Source organism: Oncorhynchus kisutch, linkage group LG23 (assembly GCF_002021735.2).
Source record: "Oncorhynchus kisutch isolate 150728-3 linkage group LG23, Okis_V2, whole genome shotgun sequence".
Taxonomy (NCBI): Eukaryota; Metazoa; Chordata; class Actinopteri; order Salmoniformes; family Salmonidae; genus Oncorhynchus; species Oncorhynchus kisutch.
This window is the reverse complement of record NC_034196.2, coordinates 962,729-974,870: the sequence shown is the minus strand read 5'-3', so window position 1 is coordinate 974,870 and position 12,142 is coordinate 962,729. Positions and strand designations below refer to the sequence as shown.

At 40.3% G+C, this 12,142-nt stretch overlaps 1 protein-coding gene across 2 annotated transcripts in view; it reads left to right on the top strand.

Annotated features, from left to right (window-relative positions):
• The window catches only part of col27a1a (collagen, type XXVII, alpha 1a), a 230,409-nt gene that overhangs the window by 167,798 nt on the left and 50,469 nt on the right, over window positions 1-12,142 (top strand). For both annotated transcript variants that reach the window (XM_031803202.1, XM_031803203.1), the window contains exons 38-43: window positions 1,519-1,572; window positions 1,753-1,860; window positions 3,206-3,259; window positions 7,506-7,559; window positions 9,625-9,681; window positions 9,781-9,834. In XM_031803202.1, the coding sequence (XP_031659062.1) occupies window positions 1,519-1,572; window positions 1,753-1,860; window positions 3,206-3,259; window positions 7,506-7,559; window positions 9,625-9,681; window positions 9,781-9,834 (381 nt within the window). The remainder of the gene's footprint in view (window positions 1-1,518; window positions 1,573-1,752; window positions 1,861-3,205; window positions 3,260-7,505; window positions 7,560-9,624; window positions 9,682-9,780; window positions 9,835-12,142) is intronic.

The following is a 12,142-nucleotide window of genomic DNA, read 5'->3' as shown; positions in this document are numbered from 1 at the left end:
AACCCAGAACAATGTGACCACTTGGTTACGGTGAAACTATTCTGTTAAGGAAACCCAAACCAGTTTAGCCACAGCAAAACCCAAGGAGCCTGACCCTCTCTGGGAGTATTTAGCCTATATTGGCTGAGACGCAGGAACCGGTGTAGCTTAATAATACATTAAGGTTATAGTTTATAACGATGCATGAATACACCACACTAAAAGTTACATTTGATGGCTGTTTTAAAATAAATTTCCTGCAATTCTAAGTAGTAATGATTTATGTTCAATATTTGGTCAATTGATTTGATGTTTGTTTAATCTATGCAAATAAATTATATGAATTGATAGTTCACCCCTCTGTTTTATTTTATAATAGCATATTGTAACCATGTGTTCAAGCTAATCAAATCATAGTTTATTTATGATACAGCGTAGTGTAAGCTACACAATACAATAAAATAGCTACTCGCAACTAAAGCTCTTGTCACGACTCCGACCGAAGGTGGCTCCCCTTCCCGTTCGGGTGGCGCTCGGCGGTCGTTGTCGCCGGACTACTAGCTGCCACTGATTATTTTCTCCCCCTCCTTATGTGTTTATTGAGTACACATGTTTTGAGTTGGTTATAATTAGTGAGGCTTTATTAGTCAGCCGGCCCGCCTGGTTCTTTGTGCGGGATTGATTATTGTAACCCTGGTGTTTGCATTAGATGTACATGTTTGTGTATTTAGTGCTAGACTGTTTTCGTTTCCCTGTGTCTGGGGCATTTGGTTTGAGCACCCGTAAGTGGGGTAGATCACCGTGTGTGCATTAAAAAAAGCACTTTATTGAACTCTGCTTTCCTGCGCCTGATTTCACCCTTACGACACCCAGGACTTTACAGCTCTCCTCGCAAACAGTGCAATGATATTAAGCTATATGTATTTGTATTTACTCCACTTGGGAGGCCCCGAGTGGAGTAAATAGTAAAAGTTGAATTGTAAAAAAAGAGTGGGCAGGATATGTGCTTTAATTAAAACAAAATACAAGGCTGACAGTTTGTTAACCTCATTTGCTCTAATCCGTTTATGAAACAGTAATTCAAGAAGATCTAAATGCAGATTACCATGAAACTGATTGAGATCAATCCAATCATTGGCAGATACAGTTTGGACGTTTTACTGGTAGAACGTTGTAATGCTGGGAATCGAGAAGCAGGTGAAGGTTTTAATATAACAAGTATCATGGAGAAAAAACCTAAGGGAGTGCCAGATAAAGGGGAGGTAATGAAAGAGGTGCGCGTATTGATGAATGCCAGGTATGCTTAATGATGGTTCCCAGGACCTGTGGTTAGTAAACCGACTACGTCAAGCGCAGGAGGGGAGGAGCGGGAGTAGAGGTGACATACATGAATAATTATCATTCACGTGTTACATTATTTTGCGCTCCCTCACCTAGAAATATTTCACAACACCATTGTCTATCTCTGTTAAATCTTGTCATATGTAGCTATTCAGCTGAAATGTCTATTTCTCAGTCTGTCTCATATCTCCACTCCAGGGACAAGAGGGTAAATCCGGCAAGATTGGTGAAAGAGGCAAACCAGGAAGAAAGGTATTCTTATCAACCACAGATTTGATTTCACTTATTATTTTCCATTGCTAGATCAAAACATGGTCCAGAACCCTGCGATACCTATTATACCTTTATAGATGTATCTTTGTTTACAGTACTTGTATATCAAGTAATTTTACTGTTTCATAATATCACACCAATTATATGTGTATGTTGTAGGGAGCCAAAGGCCATATGGGTCATCTTGGGGAGACGGGACGAATCGGAAAGACTGGGCCAAAGGGGTTTGTGGGACCGAAGGGCTCGAGAGGAACCATTGGACCTGTGGTAATGTGGACCTGTAGTATTGCAGACAGAGAGATCATTTTCTGGGCCTGTATTCATAAACCGTTTCAGAGGAGGAGTGCTGATCTAGGATCAGTTTTTCCTTTTAAATCATAATGTATAAAATTACATAGGCAGGGTGCACCTGATCCATCACCTTTAGAAAGAAAGGTGCTATCTGGAACCTAAAAGGGTTCTTCAACTGTCCCCATAGGATAACCCTTTGAGGAACCATTTTGGGTTCCATGCAGGACCTTTTCAACAGAAGGTTATACATGGAACCTAAAAGGGTTCTTCTATGGGGACAAATGAAGAATCCCTTCGGCAGTAGGGATGCGTGGGCAAAATCAAGCCAAGCCCCACTCAAGCCAGCCATATTACAACCTACACTATATGTGTTCTGTAAATGGCATTGTTTGCTGTTAATTCATATGCCTTGCGACCATGATATATAGGCCTAAAGGCCGAGACAATGAGAAGCCAGTGGCAGAAGTTATTCAACCACACCATTGTTTTTTCACACCGGATAGAAACCTCTGTCCAGTGAAGTCCACAATGCATATTGCATGTAACAGATAGTTACATGACCTACAGCATGGTTAAGCAAGTTAATGTTTCCCGACATTTTCGGACCACTAAACAACTATTGATTTAGAACCACCGAGTTACTGCAAGTCGCATAAAAAAACAGGAGCTGCCTCCACTATTCCAGCACCATGTTGCGTTGGTGCAAGTATTAAAACATGTTGACTCACCCTACTTGTCGAGAAACGCCAATGGCATCCTCTCTTTCATGTTGACAAAACGTTCTATCACTCTGTCATACAGTACATACTTTTAGTTTTTGTTGTCCTAGGCTACTTGGCTAAAATGCTTGCCTGCTAGCCTAACTTCCATTCATGGGAAACATTAACTAGTTAACAGTAGTCTTCTACATCTAGCTTGAACTTCCACCCTCTCAGGCCAGGGGCACAACAATGTATGAATTAATGGTTGGATCAGAATGGCTGTTATCATCATAGGCCAGTATTGAAGGAAAATTATGAAACACAGAGTAATACATTATTTTATGTGTCTTTGTGTTCCCTTGGAGTCCATGAATACACGGCACTACCCTTTCGGAAGTCTTTTTTTTTTGTCTAGATCAGCACTCCTGCTCTGTGATGCTTTATGCATATGGGTCCTGATGTTAGAACTAGAAGGTAAAACCCAGTAAGAAGTCAAGCAGTCAGAGCAAAATCCGTATTTAGGTTTGACCTTCATTGACCTCTGAAGGCTGTCACTTTAGATGGGTAATGTGGTTATTTGCCGTTTTAGTTACAGTGTGACCAAACCCTTCCTCTCACAGGGTCCCCCAGGCAGAATGGGTAAACAGGGGGAAATGGGTCTAGCAGGTTACGAGGTAAGTCTACATATTTATTTACCTTTATTTAATCAGGGACTCACCATTGAGACCAGTGTCTCTTTTACGAGGGAGACCTTCATATACAGTCGTAGCCAAAAGTTTTGAGAATGACACAAATATGAATTTTCAAAAAGTCTGCTGCCTCAGTTTGTATGATGGCAATTTGCATATACTCCAGAATGTTTTGAAGAGTGATCAGATGAATTGCAATTAATTGCAAAGTCCCTCTTTGCCATGCAAATTAACTGAATCCGCAAAAAAAAACATTTCCGCTGCATTTCACCCCTGCCACAAAAGGACCAGCTGACATCATGTCAGTGATTCTCTCGTTAACACAGGTGTGAGTGTAGATGAGGACAAGGCTGGAGATCACTCAGTCATGCTGATTGAGTTCGAATAACAGACTGGAAGCTTCAAAAGGAGGGTGGTGCTTGGAATCATTGTTCTTCCTCTGTCAATCATGGTTACCTGCAAGGAAACACGTTCCGTCTTCATTGCTTTGCAAAAAAAGGGCTTCATAGGCAAGGATTTTGCTGCCAGTAAGATTGCACATAAATCAACCATTTATCGGATCATCAAGAACTTCAAGGAGAGCGGTTCAATTGTTGTGAACAAGGCTTCAGGGTGCCCAAGAAAGTCAAGCAAGCGCCAGGACCGTCTCCTAAAGTTTATTCAGCTGCGGGATCGGGGCACCACCAGTACAGAGCTTGCTCAGGAATGGCAGCAGGCAGGTGTGAGTGCATCTGCACGCACAGTGAGGCGAAGACTTTTGGAGGATGGCCTGGTGTCAAGAAGGGCAGCAAAGAAGCCACTTCTCTCCAGGAAAAACATCAGGGACAGACTGATATTCTGCAAGAGGTACAGGGATTGGACTGCTGAGGACTGGGGTAAAGTAATTTTCTCTGATGAATCCCCTTTCCGATTGTTTGGGGCATCTGGAAAAAAGCTTGTCCGGAGAAGACAAGGTGAGCACTACCATCAGTCCTGTGTCATGCCAACAGTAAAGCATTCTGAGACCATTCATGTGTGAAGTTGCTGCTCAGCCAAGGGAGTGGGCTCACTCACAATTTTGCCTAAGAACACAGCCATGAATAAAGAATGGTACCAACACAACTTCTCCAACCATCCAGGAACCGTTTGGTGACGAACAATGCCCTTTCCAGCATGATGGAGCACCTTGCCATAAGGAAAAAGTGATAACTAAGTGGCTCGGAGAACAAAACATAGGTATTTTGGGTCCATGGCCAGGAAACTCCCCATTGTCAATAAAAGCCTTTGACACTTATGAAATGCTTGTAATTTAATAAAACACAGACATTTTTTAAAATATAAAACAAAATACCGATTTTGACCTGTTCCTTGAGCTCCAAATCTCTCCAGCTTTAGTCACACCGTGCTAGTTTGTTATAACTGGGTTACAGTAATGTACTGAGTAAAACTGTTCCCGCAACGCACTTCACTCCTAATGCTTTTGATCACACTACTTAGGGACAGTTTGAAATTTAGGGGAGAGTGGTCTAACAATTTTTCTTTGCTTTGTGGAGGGTTGTGTGTTTTTTCCCTGGTTTACATTCACCCTTTTGGAGGTTTTACTATAGAATTCCATCCTAGACAAATGTCCTTATCTGCTTGCATGGGCCTCCCCTATATTAAAGTGTTTTGATATTGCCCTTATGCACTATGCTTTTCCGCGTGCTAACATTTTGCAACAATTCCATAGATTTTACTGGGTTACAGTTCATATAAGGAAATCAGTCAATTGAAATAAATTCATTAGGCCCTAATTTATGGATTTCACATGACTGGGAATACAGATATGCATCTGTAAGGTAGGGGCGTGGATCAGAAAACCAATCAGTATCTGGTCTGGCCACTTTTTACCTTATGCAGCGTGACACATCTCCTTCACTTAGAGTTGATCAGGCAGTTGATTGTGGCGTGTGGAATGTTGTCCCACTTCTTAAATGGCTGTGTGAAGTTGCTGTATATTGTCGGGAACTGGAACACGCTGTCGTATACATCGATCCAGAGCATCCCATAGATGCTCAATGGGTGACATGTCTGGTGACTATGCAGGCCATGAAAGATCTGGGACATTTTCAGCTTCCAGGAATTGTGTATAGTTCCTTGAAACATTGGGTCGTGTATTATCATGCTGAAACGTGGTGATGGCGGCGGAATAATGGCACGACAATGGTATCTCTGTGCATTCAAATTGCTACCAATAAACTGCAATTGTGTTCATTGTCCATAACTTATGTCTGCCCATACCATAACCCCACCACTGGGACACTCTGCTCACCACGTTGACATCAGCAAACCGCTCACCCACACAATGCCATACACTTGCTCTGGGGTTGTGAGGCATGTTAGACATACTGCCAAATTTTTTACAACTACGTTAGAGGCGTCTTATGGTAGGAAAATTAACATTCAATTATCTGGCAATTGCACGCTCCCTCAAAATTTTGGACATCTGTGGCAATGTGTTGTGTGACAAAACTCCACATTTTAGAATGGCCTTTTATTGTCCCTAGCACAAGATGCACATGTGTACTGATCATGCTGGTGAGCATCTTGATATGCCACACCGGTCAGGTGGCTGAATTATCTTGGCAAAGGAGGGATGTAAACACATTTGTGCACAACATTTCTGGGATCATTTATTTCCTTTACATGTTACGTTTATATTTTTGTTCAGTATATTTGTTCAGTATATTTGTTCAGTATATTTGTTCAGTATATTTGTTCAGTATATTTGTTCAGTATATTTGTTCAGTATATTTGTTCAGTATATTTGTTCAGTATATTTGTTCAGTATATTTGTTCAGCATCAGGTGTGATGCTGGAATAAAAGCCTACATACCCAGTAGCTCTCCAGACAGGAGTTGGAGACCCCTGAACTAGAAAATTGGCAATTTTAGTGAACAAACCTATGATGTGTGACAAGGAAACAAGTTAAGAAACAATAAAACACGTTTTGCTTCAAAGTGGATGCCATCAGGGAAATATTTAATTATAAAGGTTATGTCAGTGAAAGTGATCTCCGCAAACATCAGTGAAATTGCCTTTAAAAGTATATCACTGATTAAATCGGTATATCACAGAATTAACCCTTCCATGGACTCCAACTGCTCTTAAATGCTAGTAAAACCAAATGCATGCTTTTCAACAGTTCACTGCCTTACACCCGCCCGCCCGACTAGCATCACCACCCTGGACGGTTCTGACCTAGAATATGTGGACAACTATAAATACCTAGGTGTCTGGCTAGACTGTAAACTCTCCTTCCAGACTCATGTTACACATCTCCAATCCAAAATCAAATCTAGAATTGTCTTTCTATTTCGCAACAAAGCCTCCTTCACTCACGCCACCAAACTTACCCTAGTAAAACTGACTATCCTACCGATCCTCGACTTCGGCGATGTCATCTACAAAATAGCTTCCAATACTCTACTTAGCAAACTGGATGCAGTCTATCACAGTGCCATCCGTTTTGTTACCAAATCACCTTATATCACCCACCACTGCGACCTGTATGCTCTAGTCGGTTGGCCCTCGCTACATATTCGTCGCCAGACCCACTGGCTCCTCTATGAGGCTATGCTAGGTAAAACTCCACCTTATCTCAGCTCACTGGTCACGATAACAACACCCACCCGTAGCACACGTTCCAGCAGGTACATCTCACGGATCATCCCCAAAGCCAACACCTCATTTGGCCGCCTTTCCTTCCAGTTTCCAGCTGCTTGTGACTGGAACTAATTGCAAAAATCGCTGAAGCTGGAGACTTATATTTCCCTCACCAACTTTAAATATCAGCTATCTGAGCAGCTAACCGATCGCTGCAGCTGTACATAGTTCATCTGTAAATAGCCCATCCAATCTACCTACCTCATCCCCATACTGTTTTTATTTACATTTCTGCTCTTTTGCACACATTTTCTCTACTTGCATCATCATCTGCTCATTTATCACTCCAGTGTTAATCTGACAAATTGTAATTCCTTGCTACTATGGCCTATTTATTGCCTACCTCCTCATGCTGTTTGCGCACACTGTATATATACTTTATTTTGTGTCATTGACTTGTTTATTGTGTTATTGGCTTGTTTATTGTTTATTCTATGTTATTCCATGTGTAACTCTGTGTTGTTGTCTGTGTCACACTGCTTGTTCTCAACCTGGAAATAAAAATAGAATAAAAAAGCCTTTCCTCCATCCCTGTCTGTCTATATAGGGTCATCAGGGACCCCAAGGCCCTATTGGGCATCAAGGACCAAATGGTGAAAAGGTACACCATTCCCAACACTCAGAAACTAGCATCTATGTTTACAATGCCTAACTACTGTATGTCTAGCTCAAACTACACTGCAAGCATCACGTAAGGCTAATGTTGCTCTGTCAACTTAATGTTGGGGGTGCTACATCAGAAGTATATTACAGGCCATCAGACAATATTCACACCCCTTAACATTTTCCACTTTTTGTTGTGTTACAGCCTGACTTTAAAATCGAATACTGGCCTACACATTGTGTCACAGGCCAACACACAATACCCCCACAATATCAAAGTGGAATTATGTTTTTAGAAATGTTTACTAATGAATTAAAAATAAGTATTGAACCCCCTTTGTTATGGCAAGCCTAAATAAGTTCAAGAGTAAGTTGCTTAATAAGTTGCATGGACTCACTCTGTGTGCAATAATAGTAACATAACTAACATGATTTTTGAATGACTATCTTACCTCTGTACTTAACACTATACAATTATCTGTAAGGTCCCTAATTTGAGCAATGAATTTCAAACACAGATTCAACCACAAAGACCAGGGAGGTTTTCCAATGCCTCACAATGAATTGCACCTAGAGTTAGATTTTAAAAAAGAAAGCATACATTCAATATCTCTTTGAGCATTGTGAAGTTATTTCTCTTTTGGATGGTGTATCAATACACCCAGTCACTACAAAGGTACAGGCGTCCTTCCAAATTCAGTTGCTGTAGAGGAAGGAAACTGCTCAGGGATTTCACCATGAGGCTAATGGTGACTTTAAAACAGTTTCAGTGTTTATTGGCTGTGATAGGAGAAAACTGAGGATGGATCTACAACACTAAAGTTAACCTGCAAAAAAATGTGGCAAAGAAATTACCTTAATGTCCTGAATACAAAAAGCTTGGAGCAAATCCAACACAACACATCACTGAATACCACTCTTCATATTTTCAAGCATGGTGTTGGCTGCATCATGTTATGGGTATGCTTTTAGGATAAATCGTGTTCGGTCTGCTTTTAGGATAAAAACCGTGTTCATTCTGATTTCCAACCGACACTGGGAGACAAATTCACCTTTCAGCAGGAGAATAACCTAAAACACAAGGCCAAATCTACACTGTAGTTGCTTACCAAGATGACATTGAATGAGTGGCCTAGTTACAGTTCAACTTGAGCTTGAAGAATTGTTTTAATAATAATAATCGCTGCCAAAGGTGATTCTAACATATTGACTCAAGGGTGTAAATACTTAAATAAGATATTTCTGTATTTCATCTTCAACACATTTGCAAACATTTCTGAAAACATGTTTTCACTTTGTCATTATGGGGTAATCTATGTAATCCATTTTAAATTGAGACTGTAACACAACAAAATGTGGAATAAGTCAAGGGGTATGACTACTTTCTGACGGGATGGTCTATCAGACGTTTGTAAAAAAAAAAAAAAAATGTGTTTAGCAAATCGCGCTTGCTGCCTCACTGATGTGATTCTTCTGCACCCACTGTAGTGCATCTAATATATTACAGTGGGTTAGATTCAACTGTGCCTGACAGGCAAAATAAAAATGGACACTTGTGGTCTTGTTTGAACATAATGCTACCCTATTTCTCTATCAACATGTCTCTATCTCAGTCTGTTATGTAATAGTGTGTATTAACATCAACCAGCTGTCTGGATCTACATTTGAACTCAATGTTTCCCATTTGAACCATGAAACAAAGATCCTTTAACACAACTCTGCAGTTATCCTTTATATTCCCCAAGTCTGCTTTAAATGTATTGCCTAACAAACAACAAATCAACCCTGGCTAAAGCTAGTCATTTAAGCATGGCGTAAACACTGCAAAGCTTTTATTTTGCAGAGTGAGAGAGAGAACCTTATCTGCTTCATGCACTGATGTGTTATGTTTTTGAGTTTTTGACATGTGTACACACATCTGACATGTGTACACAGTTACAATAGGATCATTCAGGACACTAACCAACAATCTTTGAAGAAACAGTACACTTTCAGTGAGCAATCTGTGAGCGGTAAATTGTCTTCCATTGAATGGCTCCACTAACATTGTTTCTTTATATTAGGGCGAGCAGGGGGATGATGGGAAGGTTGAGGGTCCTACTGGTCCTCCAGGCGACAGAGTGAGTTACTCACTATTATATTCTCTCATCTTTCATTTACTAATCCCAATACGGTTCTGAGGGTCTTCAATATCAACGTATTCTTCTGTTTTTGATCAGGGTCCTCCAGGAGACAGAGGAGAGAGAGGGGAGTTAGGGGATCCAGGATACCTAGTAAGTGTTATGAATCTGCATTTAAACAAACCAGTCAACCAGCTGATTGGTACAGAAATTCCTGACCAATTGCATTTCAGTAGCCTGGAATAAACTCTCTCATTGGGTAGAATTTTGAAACTGACACCTACCTGTAAAATATTATAGCAAGAGATCCACTCGGCTAGAGTGAGATGGATTTTGAAGAGTAAAATTCCAATGTGTGTGTGAGAAGAGACATCCGGGTATATTTGCAACAACTTCTGAATCTTTATTTCTTCAGGGGGAAATATCTTCACTCTCAGACTAATTTATTGGATGCTGCAATGATTTTCTGTTCCCAATGACACACTTGCAAATTCAATTTGTGCATTTCTACACAACATGTGCACACTTGATGTGTTTTATATGCTCTTTGCAACTGATGTCATATGGGGCCTTTACAAGCTGTCAGAATTATCTGAAGTTCAGAGTTTTGACTCTGAAGTTTCACTTGAACGAAACTCCAAGTCATAATTACAAGTGTGAAACTCTGAGAACATTTTGTTATCCAAGTTGCCGAGTTGTTCATTCACCACTGACCATTCACCTTTTCAACCTAAACATGACAACAAATCTGTTTTTTTATAATTACAAAAAAACTGTCTTGTTTGCAGTAGCATGTCTTGTTGTAATATCCCCAACGTAGGTGTTAGTTTCACCAATGAAGGATTCAAGCTTTAAGCAAGCTTTATTATTAGCAACATTAACTAGCTTATTTGGGTTTTTAGGTTTTATTTATTTGCACCAAAGAAAACAAGTGAAATACATGACACTACAGATAAAAAAAACTGCATGGAGGAGACTAAATCAAATGTATTTATATAGCCCTTCGTACATCAGCTGATATCTCAAAGTGCTGTACAGAAACCCAGCCTAAAACCCCAAACAGTAAGCAATGCAGGTATAGAAGCACGGTGGCTAGGAAAAACTCCCTAGAAAGGCCAATACCTAGGAAGAAACCTAGAGAGGAACCAGGCTATGAGGGGTGGCCAGTCCTCTTCTGGCTGTGCCGGGTGGAGATTGTAACAGAACATGGCCAAGATGTTCAAATGTTCATAAATGACCAGCATGGTCAAATAATAATAATCACAGGCAGAACAGTTGAAACTGAAGCAGCAGCACGGCCAGGTGGACTGGGGACAGCAAGGAGTCATCATGTCAGGTAGTCCTGAGGCATGGTCCTAGGGCTCAGGTCCTCTGAGAGAGAGAATTAGAGAGAGCATACTTAAATTCACACAGGACACCGGATAGGACAGGAGAAGTACTCCAGATATAACAAACTGACCCTAGCCCCCCGACACAAACTACTGCAGCATAAATACTGGAGGCTGAGACAGGAGGTGTCAGGAGACAATACTGGGTAGTTTGGTTAACCCCTAGTCTATGCAGGAATTCCAGAGTATGGAACCTGTATCTGATAGAGAATGGACTGTGAGGTGCGGCAGTGGGAGGATGCAGGTTATCGCAGTGTCTTGTGTTGTATGCATGGGTTTGGGAATTAACCTGGAAGAATCCATTGAAGGGTTTAGCTAGGCTGTTTGGGGGGTATTTGTACATGAAGGTGCATAATTTTGGTATATTAAATGTTGTAGATATACAATATATTCAGTTTCTTAAAACAGAGGGACCGATGGAGCCAAGTAGTTAAAGGGGGTGGCTAGTCTTGTAAATGTATTTGGTGTGAAGAATAATTTGTGTAGGTAGGAAGCATACAGTATATGTACTGTCCTAGACAATATTGCAGTAAATGAGATATGGGTAAATTAATCTGTAGTGTAGTATTAGGAAGCAAGCCTGATGAACCAAACCACTAATAGTTCTGATGATACTTTGCTGCAAACAAAGTGAATATGATTTATAACTTTTTATCAATTGAAACACCTAGGAATCGAGTTGATGAAACCTGGTCCATTTTATTCCCCCAAATTGAGATTTTTCTATTCTATTGTTTGCTGTTTCTTATTCTTACCAGTGAATACAATGAAGATAGATTTTTTTTAACATTTAAAGATAATTAATTTATCTGGAACCATTCAGAAAACTTGGCCATGCCTGAGTTTGCTTCATTGATTAGCGAATCAAAATTCTAGAGTGATAAAATCATTAGCAAAAAGAATGGGAATTACGGTAGAAGACAAAGTAGCAATGTCTTTGGATTGAACCCTGTGGAATGCAACAGAATATCTTGGCCCTGGTAGGTGCACAACCATTTGCATATACAAATTGTTCTCTATCATAAACATAATTATATAGCCATTTATATGTAAAATCATGAAAACTTCTGGTT